General features: G+C 33.4%; 1 protein-coding gene across 5 annotated transcripts; it reads left to right on the top strand.

Annotated features, from left to right (window-relative positions):
- The first annotated feature begins 3898 nt into the window (after positions 1-3898).
- LOC148305673 (uncharacterized) lies at positions 3899-25161 on the top strand. 5 transcript variants are annotated; one of them, XM_088266319.1, is made up of 15 exons: positions 4122-4254; positions 4638-4733; positions 5863-6102; positions 7049-7171; positions 9721-9833; positions 16480-16605; positions 17521-17645; positions 18141-18370; positions 19173-19327; positions 19425-19538; positions 20125-20178; positions 20979-21126; positions 21464-21593; positions 22653-22878; positions 23580-25161. In XM_088266319.1, exons 3-15 carry the CDS (start codon positions 5889-5891, stop codon positions 23736-23738), a joined length of 1917 nt encoding a protein of 638 aa, XP_088122445.1. In that variant the 5' UTR covers positions 4122-4254; positions 4638-4733; positions 5863-5888; the 3' UTR covers positions 23739-25161. The 5 variants fall into 5 exon arrangements, with proteins under 5 accessions (XP_088122443.1, XP_088122445.1, XP_088122444.1 ...); XM_088266318.1 differs by having other exon boundaries at positions 4638-4781; XM_088266317.1 differs by lacking the exons at positions 4122-4254; positions 4638-4733 and adding an exon at positions 3899-4022.
- The last annotated feature ends 26 nt before the right edge of the window (positions 25162-25187 follow it).

Raw genomic sequence — 25187 nt, 5'->3', positions numbered from 1 at the left:
GTTATCATGTATAATTGACTGGTTTAAGTACAGAATAGTGAACGGTATAGTACAGGAATGGCGAACCTTTTTGAGCCTGAGTACCAAAATATATATTATTCAATAAAGTAATCAAAATGCATCAAATGTTTGTGTTACTTAAGATTTTTAATAAAAACAAAACATTTATCCATCGAAAAAATAACAAAGTACTTATTAATTATTATATTTAAAAAGAAAGAGCCCCTAAAACTTGTTGGATGCTAGATGTCATTTTGTGTTTAAATATCCGGTTCATAGCTGGTAGCTTTTAATAGAATACGAGCAGTAGTACTTTCGTCTGTTAGTCTAAAATTTAAAAATATGTATTATCACATTTTTTTCACTCATTGCACGCCATGCAAAATTATCTAGCTTGCCACCTATGGCACGCGTGCCATAGGTTCGCCATCCCATGTATAGTAAATGCGTACCCCACTTGTCTCTGTCGAAATATCAATAAAAAATATTGATAAATAAATTTATTGTATGAATTTACCCGTTATTTAAGTAACTGGGTGTTCAAATAACGGTCACGCCGTAAATTTATTTTTAATGTAAAGTTCACAAAGGTTATTCGATCTTCAGCTATCTGATGTAGTAATAATGTTATTAATTATGAAATTATCTTTGAAAATAAACTTTGATGTATTATTGTATTATTATACATAATAATGTATTATTATACATAAAAGTTTTAAATATTAACGTAGAATAAAAATAATAGATTGCCTAAGAAACATAACTAACACTTTACAAAAACCGGGTTGCAAGTTTTTTTTAAACATATTTTTTTAAATAACCTATTTATACCATTATCCTTATTAATGACAATGAAATTAATTTTTTATTTAGATTTTATTGATATCTCAAAATGGATGAAGAAGTTATCTAGATGCGAATATGGTAATCTGGGTGTTTTAGTATTTACAGGGCTTACGACTTATCATAGGCTGATTTAGGTGTAACAATCAACAATTGCCGTAATTTGAGTTTTAGCGCCAACGCTGATATTTAGTAACATTTCTTATTTGGGATAATTTTTGCAGACGGCGACCAAAATAAAAATCGACAAAAAACCATATAATTTATCCATAAACTTTAACTAGATATTTTCAAATTGCATTTATATTGAAATATATGTAAGAATGTTTATCACAAAATGCTGTTTTATTTGAGCACTTTGATATATTTTCCACAAATACCTGTAAGAAATACTAAAATCCATATTTCTGAAAAATAAAATGGTTTTATACGCACCAAATAAAATGTACTTTATAAATTTTTGCATACATATAAGAAAAATATCAGTACTAAAACGGTTAAAATTTAAAATTTCTTGTTTCCGGTAGGTACTAAGTATTTCTTCGTAATAAGTTTTGATTTTGTGGCTGATCAATAAAAGATTCATGGAATATTTTTAAATATGGTAACACCGTTCGGGAAACACCGTTGCGCGGAGACGTCCTGGCGTCGCGCCGGCGCGAACTAGCGATTTCCCCATCCAACATTATTTTTCTTCTGACGCACGTGCGCTCACCGCATTTCCCGTCCCACAGAATTCTAAAGAGAGAGAAATTAATCAATATGAATGAAATAAATTATGGAGTATCTACTACTTTGTAAGAATTTTGGTGTACAAATAATAAGTAGGTACCAATGTAAAATTTTATAGGAAAAAAATATACACATAATACATGCTTACATATCGTAAAAAAACATGTATTTTAGCAATGCTGGGTCTAATATGTATTTTACAAATTTGGGTGTAATATGCATTTTAGCTGTGTCTAATATGTAATATGTATTTTGTTGGGTCTTATATGTATTTTAGGAAAAAAAGTATTTTAACGATTTGGGTCTAATGTTTATTGGTTTTGTTTAATTTTATTTAACTTTTAACATTTTCAATGATTTTTATTTGACTCCCTTCGAAACTAAATGGTGCATAGGGCACCGCAAAGTATTTACGCGGTGTAAGCTTGATCGTTAATTGTGCAAGTCAAGGCGATTAGTCCTGCGGTCTTGATCTCAGAGAGATTTTAATATTTTTGATGGAATACAGATGGAATACAGATGTCCAAACTCAAAACACAGTAAGGGATTTTTTTTGTAGTACATTTTTTTTTGCATTTTTGAACTAAGTAGAATCTGCTTAGTCCAAAAATGCAAAAAAAAACGTACTACAAAAAATGTCCCTTACTGTGTTTTGAGTTTGGACAGCCGAGATGCCAATCGCGAAGGAATTGAAAGTAAAGGACATTAACGCTTTACGGCAAAAGAAACGGAGAAATTTTTTTTGATAGAAAATAGGGGAATAGCAACAATAGCTAGGAAAATCGAGGTTACCGTATATCCGTATTTGTACTAGCTTGTGTGACTTGGGAATTGATAATATATATTACAAGGATGCAGCTTTCAACAACACACGCAAATCACACTATTTGAAAATAAACCACAAGAACAACAATTTACATAGAAAAACATTAAACAAAATCAAACACACTACTCGTTTGGTCAAAAGAATATTACGCACTAAAGCTGTAAAACGTGCTTCCATTATCCATAAAGTCATTAAAGAACGAAACTATGTATTAAAAAGATATTCATAATTGGATAATGGGAGTTGGGTAGATTTGAAATATATCGTATTGTCGGCCTTGTCATACATAATTGCACGACTCATGTTAGACAAATCTCTAATCAAATAATTTTATGAAAAAAACTTTTGTAAAATGTGCCCTCGGCACGGGAAACTCGGAGAAGATATCTTTTTCAAATTTGAAATTGTAAATGTGTGTATGATGACAGGCGTCGTGGCGTAGTTGGGAAGACGCTTGACTGTGAAACTGGCGTCGCGGGTTCGATTCCCGCCAAGAGCAAAATAAATTCAATAAATTTATTGTAACTGCAGACAGTTTGGAGAGTTTCATTGAATTGTTGGGTAATATATCCATTATAATGAACACTAATTGATAGTGTTTGATAATATCATATATGTAAATCAAAGTAGAATTCAATCCAATAACCGTGTTTAATTTTGGATATATTAGCCAAATATTCAATAGAGATTGACTTTCATTTGGTCGTCATTTGGTTTCCATTTAGTTAGAGTGTTTGTGATATATTTTTCACATTTACCTTCCCTATGCTTACTATCTTAACTGCACACAAGCCTCTAAAATAGAGGCTCTACGGGTTATTCCTTTAATAAAAATATATACATAAGAATAATGCCAACCGTAGCCTTTGAAGTCATAATTACTTAATTCAGAAGTTTTGTTTTGTATGAATTTATAAGCAGGCTGTTCATTTTTCTAAACTAAGTCCTATTATCAAATTTCCATTATTTGTATTGTGATCGTTAAGATACTTAAATAAATATAACACCTTAGCGTAATAAGAGATATTATTTATTTATTTGAGTAATTTGTAATAATAATATAACCACGAGATAGCATTTGTTTGTAGTATTATTTGTTTGTAATATTTAAAGGTTTTGTCACGATTCTCAAGAAATAAGCGATTAGTACAAATGATTTAATTAAATACATTATTTGCGGGAGTAAATATTAAAACCCAATAAATCATTTAAGGAAACATTAGGTTGCTATTTTTAAACAATAAACAAGATTTATTACTCGTTTCATTCGCCATTTATCACTTTAAACAGTATCTGTGTCAACCTAAAGGGCTGCTAATATCATACGTAAGCATTGTGTATGGTTTAAAATGAAGGAAAATTATCACCAAGTAATGACGTTGTCCGTCAGCGTTTACAAACAAGTTAAAATAACATTTGTTTAGAACAAATTTATTGATTTGTGACGCGGGGTTTGGACAATATTATTATTCTGCACGCAGAATTCTATAGAGACTGGGTGCTTCTATTGGCAAAGTGAAGTTATATTTATACTTTTACACTGCTTCTTTTTGCTTTAGTATATCGCACGTGGCGGGGCTGCGCGGTCGTTCCGGTTGTACGAACGCTCTGTGAATAAAAGGTACCTGAATTATTTCGTAAAATTAAGTAGGAACTTCACAATGTGAAAAGTGCGCTATTAAAAAAAAGGAAATTCTTTTTATGAATTCCTCGGCTTTGGTTATGATTATTTGTTTCAATTACGAAATTTCATTTAAATTTTGGGGTTATGTAAATATTTACTGATTTATGGCGTTTTTTAAAGAGTAACATGAAAGATTTCCTATTTTATTATTATTACTAATTTTTAATAGGTATCTAACTGATTAATTATTTAAAATAAGGATTGTTTTCATTCACGTTTGCGCATAATATTGATTTGATGTAAGTTTAGTGATGCCGGTGTTCATGTCTAAAATTATGAATAAAAACATCGATTTTTTGCTAATTTGTTCATTAAAACATAAATTTTAAGTAATTTACGCTTCTAAGTAATACACTATATAAGGTTTTATTTGGAATATTGGTTTTAATTTCGGCTTTTTGAGTCGCATTCTAAGTGTCATAATATTATGTATATAAATTGGTACTTGTGATGTTTGCTACAACCTTTTTGATAAACACGCTGAGTTCGTAAGTGCCCCGATATAATTATTTTTGTGTAAATAAAAGATAATTCATGAAAATGATGTTTCAGTTAATGAGGTTAACGAAACCATTAATATATACGCGCGGGGGACTGAAACGAGAGCGAACTGAAAACTGAAATAACTGAAAATAGTTTTACACAATGGTTTGTTTTGAGATTTAAATACCGCGTTAAGAAATCATGAATTAAGAAGTAGGTTACTGAACTAACGAAATATCTTAATATGTCTTTTTAGCCTTTTTTATTTCTTGTTACATATTTACTACATAATGCATTCATTAGGTATTCAAATATGTTACATTTATTTCCATTTATACGATTAGGAAATTTGAGATCGATTTGAATTGGTACTAATGAAATGTATATACAATAGTTACGAGTACATACACGTATATATATATATATATATATATATATATATATATATATATATATATATATATATATATATATATATATATATATATATATATATATATATATATATATATATATATATATATATATATATATATATATATATATAAATATATATATATATATATATATATATATATATATATATATATATATATATATATATATATATATATATATATATAAATATATATATATATAGCAATATATGTATATATATATATATATATATATATATATATATATATATATATATATATATATATATATATATATATATATATATATATATATATATATATATATATATATATATATATATATATTTAAAAATTTCCCTCAGTAACACTAAAATACACATCTCTTATTGGTGGAGATAAGAAAATACATTATTTCAATTTATTTAATTTATTTCAAGTATTTGGCATTCTTGACCGTGACAAGTTTTTCTCGGTCTTCCTCTGCTTTACCGTTCTTTCCTCACTTATTCCAAACCATCTCGATTCACCTTTCTTAATTTTATCGATAATATCGATAATATATATATATATATATATATATATATATATATATATATATATATATATATATATATATATATATATATATATTCTGGAGGTCCCGGGTTCGATTCCCAGGGGGGTCAAATAAATATTAGTGATTTTTTCACTGTAATATTTTTTCAATATATTACCCTGGACTGGTACCTGAAGCGGAGGGCTGATCACCTTTCCTTCATGTGTAAACGATCAAGATAACACTGCGTTTATATGACGCAGTGCCCTATGCACCATTGGGGTGCGGATAAGGGTATTATTATTATTATTATTATAATTTTTTTTTCGCGCGTCTTTAGGGTCCCAAAGGTATTGGACATTCGCAATGAACGGGTCTCCGAAACACGCTAACGGGATCGCAGTGGCGGCTCGTAACGGGCTGGACGTGGAAGCCCTCAAGAGGAAGGTCCGGCAGAGCAGCGTCAGGAGCAACCACAGCATAGAGGACGATGGCATCCAGCAGGTGCGCGCCGGAGAGACCAGGGTGCTGGTCATCTACACCGGGGGGACTATCGGCATGCTGAGAGACAACACCGGAGGTGAGGGTCGCATTCATTTAAGGCCAAACTCACATTAATCAAAGGACAATAGATGTCACTAGTGAAAATCCTAGTGATTCTTGAAAAATGATTTAAAATATTGGATCATATATCGTAGTCATACAGGAAAAAGTGACCAAGTGCATTTGTTTACAAAAACGTGATGATTGACTATTTGATATCTTTCTAGCTTAATATTGCCCTAAAAAAATCCCAAAGGATTTTAAACTTGGAAATATAATATATTGACTTGTTAAAAATGACTAACTGCATTAATGTTTATTTTCTTGCCAAGCAAAAGTGACTTAAATGTCCCTCTTGAACATTTTACGTTTTGTTAGTTGGTCATTTTTTCCTTTGCGACTACGATATACTTAATAATAACTGAAGTTCTATAACTTCCTAGAATTTGATTAGTGTGGTTGTCAATTATGGGTAGAATTGGTGAATGTTACACGTGTGTAAAGTGATCACTTTAACCAGCCTCTGACGGTCGCAATCCCCGGAAATGCCCAGACTTACATATTCTTCTTCATCCATGTTGAGATGCCAAAAAGTAATATGATTATACTTTTTTACTTATCTACAAGATACGTATGTACGTTGTGCCAAAATGTCAAAACAGTCGGTGAACAACTTTAGGGCATTATTTTTTTTCAAATCGCCTAACGTCCAAGTGACTATAAAATCTAGCTATGGCTTATGCAACACCTCTTATCATGTCCCTACTCAGGCTTCAACTTTATAAGTTTCTTAGCCTATGCCTACTCGTGAGTGGATTCACTCTTTATGTTTAAAGTTACTATAATGTCATGTAATTCATGAGTGAAAATTATAGGCAAAAACACTCGCCCTAGCATTGAAGTTTTTGAATAGTTGTAAGTCATGTGATTGTTTTTTTTTCGATGTCACAAGGTCTGATGAATTACTGTATTTTATTGTTCAGCTTTGGCTCCTGCATCAGGTGTGTTAGCACAAAGGGTTAGAGCCCTCCCCCAGATGCATGACGCGGAGTACGCGGCTGTCATGATAGGAGAACCGACCTGGGAGTCCACCCTCGTATTGCCAGGTATGTACTGTCGTCTTAATTATTCTTTTTCTTCATGTGCCTAGTTAGGTACCCCCAACGTTGGCGATCACGTAGGAAAGACAAACTAGCCCATGGAACAGTTTAACTAGGAACACAAAGCGCAATATACCTAAAATAGCACACACTATACTAACATCCAAACAAACCCAAACATATCACCTTGGTAAATAATAAACAGGGATACCAAAGAGACACGACCTTTTTTTTATATTTTTATTAAAAAGCAATATCTTCCAACCAAAAACAGACTAGTTTTATGTAGACTTCTATTGGTCAAAATGTTTGGTACCATAAACATATAAGTATATAGCTGTTTGCAATCAGAGGGTAGTAAGAACTACTTAAACATAAAAAAAACCATAAATTACAAATTGATGATAATATGAAAGGCAAAGAAAAAAGAATGTTTAGGGAAGGAGGTAGAGGGAAAAATTAAGGGAGGATGTTTGATGGACAGTTAGGATTCTAATGATATATAGTATTGTCTCAAACGTTTCTTGAAAGTTATTAGAGAAGGTGCATTTATTATAAGAAGAGGTAATTTATTCCATAGTCTGGCCGCTATTTTTCCCATCATTATAATTATTAAATAAACAATAATGTATTAAACAACAGACATAATATGTATCTTCTTCTTTAGTATTTTTGGGTCTCTCTGACGTACCTAGGCTATCATTTGAGAGTAATTGTCCCCTTGTCTTAAGAAGTTCTAAACAGTGCCTCGACGGTCCTGATCCCCGCCCAATCTCGTATATCTCAAAGAGGTGGTATCATATATGATAAAAATTGTGAAGGAAATTGGTACCATAAACCAAGCTAGGACACAAAATGCCGAACCCTCTTCTAGTGAAACGGAAGGCCGGACTTCTTTTGAGGAGTTTTACGTGGTTTTCTCTCAGCAATGAGCAAATGCTGAGAAGTTCCTGATTGGCCCACACTAGTTTGTCCTCCCTGTTCCCAACACAGATTAAAATAAAACATGTTTTTAGTCAGAAGAAACAATTGAATCTTACTTAGAATCAAATGTCGGACCATCGGGTTTGCTGTTTGATTAGCACCATCACCTACCGGAAAAAAAAACAATAACTAAACTTCCTGTAGTATGAGAAAATTGATTACCCGCCATTTTGGTCATTAAAAAAAATATTCAGTGGATGCGTAGCAACAATTCAATATCTATCTTAGTTAAAACGTTAGAACGTTACAAAGGATTATACAAATTCCAATGCGTCCGACAAAAGTCTATTAAAACAAGTCTTTCTAATTTTGTTTTAAAAATTCTGCCTAGTTGTGTCTCGTAGTTACTAAAAACGACCTTGTCTGTTTCTCATCTGTTGACTAGAATATGCACTTCCGGGGTATTATAACATATTTCGTATTGTACCTACCTTGCATTTTTTAAGGGTCCATAAATAGTTGGGGCGTATATAATGTTTCAGTTACCGTATTTAGGGTATGCGTTTGCGCTATTCCATTAGCCCAGGTATAATGTATAGGCCATTGTTTTTTTTTGCAAGTAAATATGTCGGGTTGTGGTCCCGTGGTAATAGTGTCGCCGACTCTGCGCAGGATTTTCTCGGTTCGGACCCAGTCTGCTACAATGCGGTAGCTATTCTTAATAATTATTAGCTTTGCCTCACGAAAATAAAATAGTATAAAATAGAAATATTGGCGATCATAATAAAACAAAAGTACATGTATGGATTTTTTGTTGTTGATCATAACACATCTTAAAAGTTATTTGGAAGATTCCGAAAAATTTCCACATTATTACAAAACTTAATATACATTTTTAAAAAAAATGTAGGTATATTGGATTTTTTTATACATATAGAATTTTTTTTTTAACTCCTTACCTTTCATTAACTCTTTTCTTTTCAAAACTTTATGATTATTTCGAAGAAAAACTTATTTTTTCAATCAAAAAATTGCATTTCTATTTAAAAAAAACCAATTACGTAAAATGTTACCCGGATTTAGAGAAAATTAAGTTGCGACTTAACGAATACTGGACCTTAATTGAACAGCCCACATATTATGGTATATAAAGTTTAATTGCTTCCCAAATTTACTTACATATATCGCTCACTCCTTTCAAGAATGTCATAAATCAAAAATCGTAAATTTTCAGTTGTGCATGTTTTCGGAATGCCCAGAAAATGTACTATATCCCAGCAAAAGAGGCATATTTTTAACTTAATATTTACCCGCTATAGGGCAGAAAGAGTTGTTTTTGCATTTTGAAGAAAAGGTATTTTTAATAATTTTTTTAAATACAATAAATATTTTTCAAATAGAGAAAAAACCTTCAGGTTTTACCTAAAAAGATCTGTTGCGTAGTAAAAAGTTGAAAAAGTGGCTTGATATTTATTTTTAATACATTGTATTATATTTTTAAACTTTAAAAACGATCTCCAGAAAAATCAAGTTTTTTTATTTATGACGTTCTTGAAAGGAGTGAGCGATATGGCGCTGTATAAAATATGTTTTTTTTTATTTGTTTTTATTATGAATATAAACATTTTTAGATATTGAACATCACGGAAGGAGGATACTGTACAAAATTGATGAATGGGAGCCGCTGACAGACTCCTCAAACATGTCCATCGATGACTGGATCAAGATTGCTAGAGATATTGAAGTATGTAGCTATTTGTTTAATGGAATCTATATTGCACGCGATTCCGAGTTGACAACGGGTTGATGAATACACGCAGGTACACCTGTGCACATATGGAACCGCCCACCTTATATTGACTTCCTCCCGGTGAATTTGCTTGGACGACGAGAAATACAATTCAATTCAAAGAACATATTTGTGATAGCAAACAAAACATGTAATGACATCTCAACATGGATGAAAAAGAATATGGGAATCTGGGTGTTTCAATTTCAATTAATTTATTTTCAATTAACACATACATTACAAACTAAAAAAATTAAAGCGTAAACATTAAAATACATACAAAAATCGAAAATATGCCTGAACTATTGCTAAAGGTGTAGAAGAAACCCGCTTCGGAAAACTCCTTCAGACACATGGAACAGATCAATATCCAATGCGATATTGTTCAGCATAGCGGTAGTTCTTCCCACAGGCATAACCATTGGCAGGTTGGTCCTGTGTATAGGAATGTGAAACTATCTATGCCGACGCTGTCTTAGGTAACTATCTGGAACATACAGACCAATGCTCCGGATAATTTCAGGATTGCGCAACAATCGATAAAAATGCGTAATCAAATACACACTCCATATTCACACGGATTAAGACCCGTCATAGGCTTGTTAAGCAATTCATTTACACACGTGTAAGATTCATCATTTTACCCATTATTGACAACCACACTACTCAAATTTTACATACCGTATATATGATCTCATGACGTTCCATGATTGAGTTCACAATAGACGTCTATAATTGGATTAAGAAAGATTTTATTTAGCAGAGACACTTTTATTTGTATGCAAGATCTGAACCTGGATTATTTTATGCACTGGAAAACGCCTGAAACCATGGTTTTTTAATTTTTTTATGCAGCTTATACTTTGTTTTTTTTGCGCGAATTCCCACCCTAATTAAGTATTTAAAACTAACCGACTAACTAACCATCACGCCGCTTCCCCGCAAGGGTAGGCAGAGGGAATAGAACGCCACACCACTCTTGTCTTCGCAAACATTATTCACCTCTTACACGTTCGTGTATCTCCTCATACATTCCCGCCGATTATTTTGATTTCTAACCTGACCGCTTTCAAGTATTTGACATACCTGATCGTGCCTGAAGTTTTTCTCGGTCTTTCTCTACTACATTTGCCTCATCAATTTGTTTAACCGTTCTTTCCTCACTTATACGTTCCACGTGTCTAAACCATATATATGTATATATATATATATATATATATATATATATATATATATATATATATATATATATATATATATATATATATATATATATATATATATATATATATATATATATATATATATATATATATATATATATATATATATATATATATATATATATATATATATATATATATATATATATATATATATATATATATATTTTATTTTATTTTATTTTTTTTGACATCTCATCAAAGATGTAGAAGAATATGGAAGTCTGGGCATTTACGGGGCTGACGACCGTCTTAGTCTGGTTTAAGTGATCACTTTACACACGTGTAACATTCACCAATTCTACCCATTATTGACAACCACACTACTCAAATTCTTAAAAGTTCTATATATGTATATGAACCAATTTTGAAACATTATTCCAAAAATAATATGAAAATAAAATTTTATAATTTTTTAATATTTTTTTTTCATAGTACTTATAACGCAGGCTGATTGCATATCGTAAAATTTTATTTCTCAGCTAGTACGTACTTGATAAAATGATTACATATGATTACGTTTGACATTGATATAAATTGTATAAGGTTGCACTAAATTGCAATGGCCCGTTGCACAATTTCGCCACCCGGTCGCAGGTGTATGAAAATCATTATCACTCACCTGCCAATATCTTTTTCAATATATAACCATACTTATTTTAAATGATAAACGTGTCTATATCATTTTGAGTGTGTCCAAATACTTGTTCGGAAATCTGGGTCTTTCTGCTTAAGAGTCATTTTACATTTTTGACATCTCAACAAAGATGAAGAAAAGTATGGATGTCTGGGTATTTGATCACTTAAGGATTAGATCTCAAGCTTGTCTCGAGCGTTCAAATCAGAATGCGTTCAGCCAAACTTCGGGCTGGTCATATAAAAAAATGTAAATAGGATATTTAATAGATTTATATTATCCACTGACACTTCGTGATGGAATTGCATTTTTAATATATTATTAGATTAAAACCAATATTTTTAGCTTTTCCACTTTTTTTATTTGACCAGCGACCGGGTTTCGTTGTTACCGACATCATCAGACTGGTCGTTACCAGTCTGATGATGTCGGTAACCACTTTTTTTATTTGACCAGCGACCGGGTTTCGTCGTTACCGACATCATCAGACTGGACGTTACCAGTCTGATGATGTCGGTAACGACGAAACCCGGTCGCTGGTCAAATAAAAAAAGTGGAAAAGCTAAAAATATTGGTTTTAATTTAATAATATATTAATAGGATATTTATTTGTTTTTTAGAATATATATGGAAAAAGTGTTTTAATGCTTTTTTTAAACTGTTAAAACCTATCAAAAACTGTTTCATTTTCAAAACCATATAATTATTTCGAAGAAAAACGTATTTTTTCAATACAAAAACGAGTATAAAATCATTTACGTAAAATCTTACCTGGATTTAGATAAAGTTGCAACTTAATTTTCTCTAAACCCAGGTAACATTGTACGTACTTGATTTTTTTCTCAAAACACAAAAAAGTTTTCCTTCGAAATAATTAAATGATTTAGAAAAGAAGAGTGTTATTGAAAGGTAAGGAGTTAAAAAATATATTTTTATTTATATTTATTTTTGTCCGCCTCCGTAGTGTAATGGTCAGCACGCTCGGCTACCGTTCTGGAGGTCCCGGGTTCGATTCCCAAGGGGGGTAAAATAAATATAAGTGATTTTTTCACTGTCATATTTATTCAATATTACCCTGGACTGGTACCTGAAGCGGAGGGCTGATCACCTTTCCTTCATGTGTAAACGATCAAGATAACACTGCGTTTATATGACGCAGTGCCCTATGCATCATTGGGGTGCGGATAAGGGTTTAAAAAAAAATATATATATAAATATATATATAAATATTTATATATATATATATATATATATATATATATATATTTATATATATATATATATATATATATATATATATATATATATATATATATATATATATATATATATATATATATATATATATATATATATATATATATATATATATATATATATATATATATATATATATATATATATATATATATATATATATATATATATATATATATATATATATATATATATATATATATATATCATAAAAAAATAAACAAAATACTTAATTTTTTTAAATGATTTATTTGGCAGTCACCCAGTGAAAGGATGTTTCTGCCAGTGTCAAGTTTTATTTTTATTTACAAACAAAAAATAATAGAAAATAATAATAACAATTAATACAAAATTTCATGGTTTAAATGCGTTTAGCTTTATCATTTTAGGAATTAAAAAAAATCGGGCTTGAACAGACATGCGACCGGTTGTCTCCGGTGGAATGAATTCTGTTTTGCGAATATCCCTTAATGTAAGTTTTATTTTTGAAAAAGCATACTCCTATATTTTATATCGTGATAATGAAATAGTCACGTTTGATATTCTATTTCTGTATGTGTATGTATGTGTAGGTACCCACTTATGTTTTTTAATAAAATGGTCATGTTCCTGATTCCCGCCAATTACATATGCGTTGATGACGCATACATACACACATATAGAAGACATAGTGTTTTATTGAATAAAAATGGAATGAACTAGAACAAATGACAGAATTGATTGTATTCCTGTATAAAGTATGTATTATTTTACTCTAACTGAACGTAGGTAGGTACGAGTTCTATCGTGGGCAAAATGGTGAATGTTGTAAGTGTATAAAGTGATCACATAAACCATCTTATGACAGTACATTGTAAATACCCAGACTTACATATTCTTCTTCTATATATGATAGATCTTCGAATGGTGATATAAAAAAAGAATGGAAAACAAATATATGAGGCGAATGTAGTTGGAAATGGAAGCAGAAAAAGACTGGGGAATATTTGACCCGATCAAGTATTTTAAGTACTTGGGCGTCGTAAGGTCAGGAGTCAGAATAATCGGCGCGTATGTAATATATGTACGTCCGCCTCCGTAGTGTAATGGCCGACACGCTCGGCTACCATACTGGAGGTCCCGTGTTCGATTCCCAGGGGGGGTCAAATAAAGTGTTTTTTTTTTCAGTCAATATTTATTTAATATAACCATGGACTGGTTATATTAAATAAATATTGACTGGTTATATTAAATAAATATTATTGTCTGAAGCGGAGGGACCTTTCCCTTATGTGTTAAGAATTAAGAAAATACTGCGTTTATGATGCAGTGCCCTATACACCGGATGCGAATGAGGGTTTGAAGAAGAAGAATGTATGAGGAGATGCATGAATGTGAAAAAGGCGGAGATTGTTTTGCAAAGACAGAGTGATATGGCGTTCTATTCTCTCTACCTTCCAAATCTCTTCTAAGAACTCAGAAATGAGGACATCAAGGAGTATGGATATATATATATATATATATATATATATATATATATATATATATATATATATATATATATATATATATATATATATATATATATATATATATATATATATATATATGTATATATATATATATATATATATATATATATATATATATATATATATATATATATATATATATATATATATATACATATTTATATATATATATATATATATATATATATATATATATATATATATATATATATATATATATATATATATATATATATATATATATATATATATATATATATATATATATATATATATATATATATATATATATATATATATGTATACATACTCCAAAACCGGAAACACGTTATGAGACCGAATAAGAAACACGGAAATTCGGATAGCGTTTAGTACGGATGATATAGTCAGATGGGGAAGACAGCGAAGAGGATTTCAGAATGCCCGTATCAATAGCACGAAGCACGAAAATAGACTATGAATAGCAATTGGAAAGGAATCCAGATCGAAGAAGAACATCTGGAAGACCTCTGAAGCCATCGCTTCAGAGGGCTTCAGTCCATATCACAAAAAGATCCGATACTCTATAAGAAGGAAGAAGATGAAGAAGATATCATGGCAAAACACCATGTATGCTTTATTTATATCGCAGTTTGTGATTGCAATATCGGGACAGCGGTGAATACGTAAAAGCATGACGTAAAACGTTTTTCCTCCGCTCGGATTGTTTATAGAGGTGTGTGAGATCAAATGCTTCGGCGCCTGCGTCAACCGAGACCGAGGTGGACAATGTACTCGATCTCTATCTATTAGGACCATTTCGAATGTCATACATTATTATTATAGCTGTCGAAGTAAATTGAAACACGAAGCGTGCTTACTTTTTTCATTATACCTCTAAGTGGGGTAAATCAAATTGTTTTTCCGATGCGAGCGTTCGCGAGTGAGTGTTAATTTAAAGAATGATTACATGTCGCTCACTTCTTTCAACAACGTCATATATAAAAAACCTTGATTTTTCCGGAGATCGTTTTTAAAGTTTAAAAACATAATAAAATGTATTAAAAATGTCTTTTTTATTGTGCAACAGATCTTTTTAGGTAAAATCTGAATGTTTTTCTATATGTGAAAAATATTTAGTGTATTTTAAAAAATAATTAAACAATACGTTTTCTTCGAAATGCAAAAACGACACTTTCTGCCCTGTAGCGGGTAAATATTAAGTTAAAAATATGCCGCTTTTGCTGGGATATAGTACATTTTCTGGGCATTCCGAATCATGCACAACTGAAAATTGTTGATTTTTGATATATGACGTTGTTGAAAGGAGTGAGCGATATCTCATTTGAGTGTTTATCACAATAAAGATTTTTTTAAATGCGATTTTTATGATAGGGTCACGCCTTATGTATGGCCAATATATTGGACGATCGTGTCTAAAGAAATATTTGACTGAAACAATTTCTATTATTTGCTAGCTACACTCAGCCAAGCTCTAATTAATATATTTGCCAAATAAATAATAATTAAAAAACATATTTCTTTGCAGAGACCCACCAAGCCACCTTATGTGTCTTGTCGGTGGGGTTCTTTTTCTTCATTTTACTTCAAACCCTTATCCGCACCCCGATGGTGCATAGGGCACGGCAGCATTTATATGTTCATATGCGTTTATACGCAGTGTTATCATGATCGTTAATACACGAAGGAAAGGTAAGGAAGGAAAGCAAAAAAGAAAAAAAAATAAAGTTATTTTTTTAAATTTTCACAGTATTAACCTCAAATTGTGTTTAAACGAAGGGAAGATGGAAGTCCGAGCATTCCAGGGCTTACGACCTACCATTTGGTTGGCTTAAGTTCACCATACCACCCATTATATAACATTCATATTGGATTGAAATTACATGCAAAATAAAAACAGTAATATTATAAAATCTGAAGGTTTTTGTATAATTTTTTGTATATATTATATATTGTGTATATTTTTTTTTCAGCAAAACTACACCCATTTTGATGGATTTGTGGTCCTTCACGGCACAGACACCATGTCTTATACAGCATCAGCACTCTCCTTCATGTTGGAAAATCTTGGTAAACCGGTCGTGGTAACTGGATCTCAGGTTAGTTTTCTACTTACCACAAATTTAGTTTAAAAAGGAGTGGTAATAGTTTCTAACCTTATATAACGGGGCATTCGTAAAATTTACGACGGATATCCAATCTGCGGGGAGCACCGAGGCAACAGTGTGAAGAATGTAGTGACAACTATCGTGTAACTGATTTTTTTTGCCGATATTTCATGTTCGTGTTTTATATAAATTTCTCAAAAAATATGTTGCTTTTATTTTTTTAAATGTTTTTCGTTAACGTTTTTGGTTTTGCAGGATTCGTATATCAAGAATAATTATTCCGCATTTGGATACTGCTCCACAGTATTATATTTAGCCAATGAAGGAAATTTAAATAAATTAGAAATACATCAAAATAAAGCCATAAGAATAGTGCCAAAGAAAAGAAATATAAAAATAATAAAAAAAATGCGAAAACTCAATTGGATACCTATAAAAAAGAGACTGATTTATATTTTGCCTATTTTTGTATTAAAACGTTTTGGACAATATAATGTCAAAAAAATATTAATAAGGTAGTTCAAATAATAATAAAAAAATCGTAAATATGTAACTAGAAATAAGGATAAAATAAGACTGCCATTAAAAAATAAAAATTTAATAAATTTAATTCAATTATATATTGAGGGTTTAAAATGATTATGAGATGCCTGAATGTATGAAGAATGAAAAAAGTCTGAATGAATTAAAAAAATAAATGTTATGTTTATTGTAAGAAGATGTAATTATATTATATATTATGTTAAATGAAGTATAAATATTAGTTTGTATTAAATGTAAAATGAACTGAAGTAAAAAAGCGAGTTTTTGGTATCGTCGTACATTTTACGATAGTATATTGATAGGCACAAAATAGGAAACAATTACCGTGATCTAGGACTAAATCGGTTACCATCTTTTGCACAGATCCCAATATTTGAACCTCGCAGTGACGGAGCTGACAATTTCGTATCGGCGCTGATCATAGCCAGCACGCTGGATATTCCTGAAGTGACTTTATTTTTTGGAAACAAGCTGTTCAGAGGAAACAGGTTGGTCCCACATAATTTATTGTTTGTATTTTATCATACAATTATATTTTACATTAATTTATTTATTGGAAATCAACAGCCATTAACAAAAATAATATAAATATACAATATAAGGAGCCGATAATGAGGCCAATTACTGATTTCAAATTACACACTTTCATATTTTATACAACAAAACATTAAAAATACAACATGGAAATGAAACAAGAATAAATAAAATAATCAAAAACTTATATTATTTTAAAAGTAAAAGTAATATTCTTTGCGATTAACGCGTTAAACGCCAACACTAAAATATGTCAATTTTTAAATTCACAATTTTTTTTTCGGTAATTTACGGATTCGTCTTTTTGCCGTCGTAATTTTTACGATAGTTCATAATTTAGGGTTAATTATCATAATTTGTAATTTTTAAAATTTTGCCTCTGTGGTAGTAATTGATATTTTGCGCTGCGTTCCTCGACGTATAAACATGAATACGTTTTTAATTTACAGGACGTCCAAAGTGTCCGCTGACAACTTCGACGCCTTCAACTCTCCTAACTGCGATCCGCTAGCCGTATCCGGGTTGAGTCTGCAGATGGATGGTCGCGCGGTGTTCCGGCCTTCCGCCATCCAGGCCTTCCGGGCGCACACCAAGCTGGTCAGGGATGTGGCTCCTGTGCGCGTGTTCCCCAGCATAACCGGGGCAGCCATCAGGGCTTATCTGCAGCCTCCAATCAAGGGTAATTTAAAACTCACATGCTAACGACAATCCTGTAGTTAGGACACCACTTTTGTTTAACACCAGTTTTTTTATCTTCAGCCACCACTCAAGGGTAATTTATAACTCATAAGGTACCTACAATCCTGTATTTAGGACACCACTTTTGTTTCATACCATTTTGTTATCTTCAGCCACCAATCAAGGGTAATTTAAAACTCACATGCTACCGACAATCCTGTACTTAGGACACCACTTTTGTTTAACACCAGTTTGTTATCTTCAGCCACCAATCAACGGTGATTTATATCCATGATTTTTTGTCTTCCTCTAGATGTCATTCGAGGAAGATCCACGGCGATTGCCTTGTTCATAATATGACCAGTTTCTCTGCGTCCTATGTGCCTATACCATCTCAATTGTCTTTCTTCTACGTTACTATTAATATCTGTTACACCAGGTTTTCACGAATTCGTGAACTTTTTATTTTGTCTCTAAGGCACTCCAGTTGACCACCTAAGCATTCGCATTTCAGCAGTTTCTAGTTGCCTAGAGTAGGTGTTATTGTTGAACATCCATATTGCATTAATTTTTGGAACTAGTATTTATGCAATGGTCTTTGATCTCAATAGATTAGGTTGGTTGAAACTCAATAGATTTGAAAGTATAGCTGATCGAATAATCCAGTGTCTGATATAAATAACAACTTGTCTTTTTTTAACATCTCCAATATCAGTCTCATTCACTTTCTGTTTTTTATTGTTATTTTAGCAACCGTACCGTCTCAATTTATCCATGTCAGGTCTTTTTGTTTGTTTGTTCAGGAATCGTCCTAGAGACTTATGGAGCTGGTAATATCCCTTCGAACAGGAAGGATATTCACGAAGCGCTCAAAGGTGCCGTGGACAGAGGAGTTCTCATTGTAAACATCACTCAATGCTCGAGAGGAAGCGTCAAGACTCTATACAAAACTGGACAGGTGCGTCAGAACGCTTGTCAGTCTTTATGACACGTATTTTAATAATTATGTACATGTCACTTTTATATTTGAATTGAAATATATTTCTTTTTTTCAGTTTGTTTCCGAGTGTGGTATAGTATCTGGATTTGATATGACCCCGGAAGCAGCCCTTACTAAATTGTCGTATGTCCTATCTAAAGACGAGTGGGACTTTAAGACGAAGTGTATGGTATGTTGAAAAATCCTTACCTGTTTTTTAAAGCAAAAGAGAATGTCATAATATTTAATTCTCTGATTAGAAGGAAGAAGAAGATAAACTGAATGCATTTCTACTACATTCAGTCTACTTTTACCCTTATTTTACCAACTCCATGTTTCATTTCCATACATTAGGGTCAGAAGCAGGACTCCATTGTGTACCTACTGCTAGTTTAGTTTTCGCTGTCAGGTTTTAATTGGCAATAACTGATTTCAGTTCAATTTTCACTCTGTTTCCAGCATTCACTCTTCTTTGTATATCTTTATCAATCTTTTCATCCCTATAAATTATACTTTCCAAATAAACGAAATCATCTACCCATTAACCCCCAGATCTTCATTCATCTCTTTCAAAAACCATGATTTTGGATTTGTCAACATTCATGACAAATGACTTTCCTTGCATACATCATACATCTTTGACATGGCACTTTACCAGCTGTATCCTTCAAATATACAAAAGTGCATGGTAAAATAAATATTTATGTATAAAAATCCTACGAAGGTATTGAATTAGTTGTAGTTCATGTTGAATTAATTAAGAAATTTCGTTTTAGGTGATGGAAACCAGTATTCGAGGAGAATTATCAAATGGAAAAACCAAAGCCATGGTGAGCATTTCATTTTGAAACTACCACTATTTTTTGCGAAAGCCGTAAGAAGTTAAGAACAGTGGTCTTTAACCTTTTTATCGCGGCGGATCGGTGAACGGTTGATAAATTTTGCCTTTAGAATAAAATGAGTATAAAGTGATTTAACAACTCACTAGAACGCTAAATGAATAACCAGGGTTCTCAGTAGCTCAGGAGCTTCTTTCTTTGCGACGAGATGGGTCCATCTGAGGGTCTTCTTCTTTTTAATAAGCCGCCTGTCCTTCACTGCTTGATAAAGGCCTCTTACCCTTCTTTCCATTTCCTCCAGTCAGTTGGGTAATCTGAGGGTAATATGAGATAGTAAAACCTTAGAGGGAAAGGTAGAGGGCAGACGGGGCTCAGGGCGTAAAAGAATATCATGACTTAAAAATCTTCGACAGTGGTTTGGAATACCGGAGGCAGCAACCCTCATCAGGTTGTGTAGAGGATCGTGTAGAGTTTAAGGAGATGGTCGCCAACTTCCAATAGGAGTTGAATGAGAAGAAGAACACCTGAAGTGTGCTGCTTATGTCTGGTTTATTCCGTTGTTATGTTTTTGTTGCTGTTACTACCGAAATCCTTGCTTCACACAGATGGGATGTCGAAAACGGCAGTTGGAATTTAAGTGCCGTGATCGTGATGGTAATCTCAGGGTATTCCATCACGACTTCCCGAATCCAGAACGCCGAAGAAAGATAACGCTTTGGATGACGCGGTACCATTTGGTCGGAGTTCGATGACTACCGGTTTAGAATATGATGTCCACTTTTCGTTTGCAGGACTTCTCTGTAATAGACGCCGTGGGCAGGTGCGTCGGCGCCGCGAGCGCCAAGGAGGCTGCCGCGGTGTCCGCCGAGAGTGTGCTGCCGTCGCTGCTCACGTACGCCGCTGTGCACTCCAGGCCGGACCTTGTCGACACTCTCCTAGGTCAGAATTCAATTCCTTTTACGCTATACATTGAAAGCTCCCCACCGCATTCACGGACCTGATACAGAACCAACTAGATTTCCTGATAGCTTCTTCTTACTAGTTTACGAACTAACTTGCGAAAACTATTGACAAAATTGTATCCCGATTTTACTGTGATGTGATTTACTTATTTAATAGCTTTCAATGTCCCTGTCACTGCCAATCTAAATAAATGCAAGTTTGTTAAACCACCACCATGATCACTACGTTTGCTGGTATACGGAAGAAGGTGAAATTTCTCTCCACGAAATAGGTGACCCAGATGTGATGAATAATTTGTTTAAAATTTATGCAGACTTTGGTGCTGATGTATGCTCCTCCAACTTCGACGGCAGATCTGCTCTCCACGTGGCCGCCTGCTTGGGAGAGATTCCCGTCATAGAGAGGCTGCTTCACAGCGGAGCAAATGTTCACTCCAAGGACAGGTAGGAACTCCAATTATTTGAATTAATAGGAAGCGGATTCCATTACGATAATTAATGATTCGGATCGTTGGATTTTTCCGGGAAAAATGGTATATTTATTTAATCACTGTAGTTTCTTGAAAAAGGGAAAAAAAATCGTTCATTAAATGAAATGGCAACATTTTTACATGTTAAGCTTACTCAAACCTGGCATTAAGTCAAGTAAAGTAATCCCTGGGATGCTAAGGTTTCTATCAATATTCAATCGTCAATATTCATCAGTATCAATATTCTCAATCGTTTCGGTATCGTTCCGTATTTTACTGCTCGATTATTCGTATTTTCTTTTCTTATTGTTTCGTTTCGATGTGCGCCATGTATTGTCTGGCGACCAGTGCGTTAGTATATTTAGCGTTATCTACGGTGCACCACGGGGAGGCGAACTAACTTTGCACCCCAATCATGTTGCAATGATGTTAAAGAAATGAAATATTTATCTTGGAAACATTATACGCCATTCCAGACACTGAAGAAATACACTGATATATCGCTCACTCCTTTCAAGAACGTCATTTATAAAAAAACTTGATTTTTCAGAAGATCGTTTTTAAAGTTTAAAAATATAAAGAAATGTATTAAAAATAAATATCAAGCCAATTATTGAACTTTTTACTATGCAACAGATTTTTTTAGGTAAAACCTGAAGGTTTTTCAACATTTGAAAAATATTTAGTATTATTTAATTTATTATTTAAAAAAATAATTAAACAATACCATTTCTTCAAAATGCAAAAACAACACTTTCTGCCCTGTAGCGGGTAAATATGAAGTAAAAAATATGCCGCTTTTGCTGGGATATAGAACATTTTCTGGGCATTCCGAAAATACGCTTTTAATTTACGATTTTTTAAAAATGTCGTTGTTGAAAGAAGTGAGCGATATGTCGAATAAGCGAGTAACTTTTTGTAGGCATGAGTGTGTCGGGTAACAGGTACGGGAACACGGCCCTGATAGACACCATCCACTATAGTATTCCAATCGGCGAGTAACTTTTTGAAGGCATAGTATGTGGGGTTCCAGGTACGGCAACACGGCCCTGATGGACGCCATCCACTGCGAGCAGCCGGCGGCCGTGGAGACGCTGGCGCGGTGCGGCGCGCACCTGGGCGGCGCGGACGCGGAGCGCGCGGCGCAGGAGGTGCTGGCGGCGGCCGGCCGCGGGCTGCTGGCGCGCCTGCGGCTCTACCTGCGTGCCGGCGCCGACCTGGCGGCCACCGACTGCGCGGGACGCACGGCCCTGCACATGGTGAGTTAGTGGACAATCCAATCCGGGCTGTGTATGTGGGACTCACGTCCCGTGTCTGTTGCTTCCCATTATTTGGTCCAACTAGTGTCTGGACATGAAGAGTTCAGGGGAAAGCTCCACGAGCTAGCCTTAACGGAGAATCCAGTCTGTGTATGTGTGACTCACGTCCTGTGTCTGTTGCGTCCCATTAAAGAAATCGGTGAAGGCATCAAAGAAAGCGGGGAAGGCACTTTACTACAGCACGCTCGGCTACCGTTCTGGAGGTCCTGGGTTCGATTCCCAAGGGGGGTAAAATAAATACAAATGATTATTTCACTGTAACATTTATTCAATATATTACCTTGGACTGGTACCTGAAGCGGAGCTGATTACCTTTTCTTCATGTGTAAACGATCAAGATAACTCCGATAACGTTTATATGATGCAGTGCCCTATGCACCATTGGGTGCATTCGCACCTAATGGTGGTTAGGAACCTATTTTAACCCTCATTCTAGGGTTAGAATAGATTCCTTGGGATCCTAGAAATGTCAAACACAAGCCTCTTACTTTTCAGAGAATCATTTCAGATTGTGGGGTTTTAATAACTTTTCTTTAATTTGATCAATTTCCTGAAAATTGTACAAAATATTTACTCCTGAAAAATTTGCATGTGTATTTAAATTTATATATTTTACAACAGCTATTTTGTTCCGGCTTTAGGCTGCACTATTGGGCCAGGAGAAGACGGCGGAGTTCCTACTAGCCGAGGGGCTCTCCCCCTCCCAGCAGGACGCGTTCGGGCTCACTCCGGTGGACTACGCGCAGAACGGGGGCTACTTCCACATACTCAATCTCTTCAAGGCCGCCGCCGTCCCGTGAGAGGGCTACCCTCCGCCACACTCCACTCCAGAGCCTCTTCAAGGCCACTACTCTCCTGTGATAGGGCACACTCTAATATAAGCCTCTTTAAGGTCTCTGTTGTCTTGAAGAGACACCACACTCCGCTGTGGTATCTCTTCAACGCTACTACTATCTTATGAGCCCTCCACATTCTAAGCCTCTTCAAGGTCTTGATATAGGACCACACTCTGCTGTGGTGTCCCTTCAACACCACTACTATCCTGTGAGGCCTCCACACTCTAATATAAGCCTCTTAAAGGTCACTGCTGTTTTGATATAGGACCACAGTCCGGTATGGAGCCTCTCGAAGGTCATTACTATCCTGTGATAGGACCACACTCTAATATAAGCCTCTCAAAGGTCACTGCTGTTTTGATATAGGACCACGGTCCGGTATGAAGCCTCTTCAGGGCCACTACTATCCTGTGATAGGACCACACTCTAATATAATCCTCTTCAAGGTCACTGTTATCTCAGCACAGGAGCATACTCCAATATGGGAGTCTCTTCAAGGTCACTACTATCTTTTGAGAGGGCCACCCTTTAATATAAGCTTCTACAATATTACTGTTATCCCAATACAGGACCACACCCTAATTTAACCCTATTAAAGGACACTGCTATCTTAATAGGGATCTTAACATCACAACTGTCCTTTGAGAGGGCCACATACATATGCTTCCACAAGGTCACTACTATCTTCAAATAAGACCACACTCCACTAAAGAGTCTCTCTAAGACCCCTACTATTATTTGAGAGGATCACACTATTATATCAGCCTCTTCAAGGTCACTAATGCCTTGTGAAGGGAATACATAATAATAGGTACAGGAGAGGAATCTGAACATATTTGTATGTACTCGATTGCAATTTAGTGGTAATATTATCTTTCCTGGAAAAAAGTACAAATAGCGAATCAACAATGCACTAATTAGTTTAATTTTAGACGTAATATTTTTCTATATTATTTTTGTTAAGATTGCCATCAAACAAATTTTGTTAAAGATGCGACTTTCTTATACATTTACCATTTTTGAAGAAAAAAAGACATGTTCATGATCTTAGTAAATTTTATATACATACAGTATTTTTAATATAAGCAATTTGTATAAAGTTTATTCAATTTATATAAAGTATATAAAACAATTAAAAAAATTTTTACATATAGTTTTACAATAATTTTTGAACAATTATATGTAGGTAGCTAGGTAAAAGTAAACATTCTTTTTATTATGATATATATTTTTTTAGGATTGTAGTATAACTAGTAGATAAATTAAGAAAAATATTATTTTTCCTGTAATTAAGAAATTAAGATAGTTTTATTATATTAAATATCATAAACATTAAATTTTAATGCATGTTAATAGTATTTAGATAGACTAATAATATATTTAGAGAGAAATACTGAATTCATTAAAATAGGC

This window comes from Brachycentrus maculatus, unplaced genomic scaffold (assembly GCF_059751285.1).
Source record: "Brachycentrus maculatus isolate JH-2025_06_01 unplaced genomic scaffold, ASM5975128v1 h1tg000266l, whole genome shotgun sequence".
NCBI lineage: Eukaryota > Metazoa > Arthropoda > Insecta > Trichoptera > Brachycentridae > Brachycentrus > Brachycentrus maculatus.
Note: the sequence above shows the minus strand (reverse complement) of the source record. Positions and strands in the feature narration are given on the sequence as shown.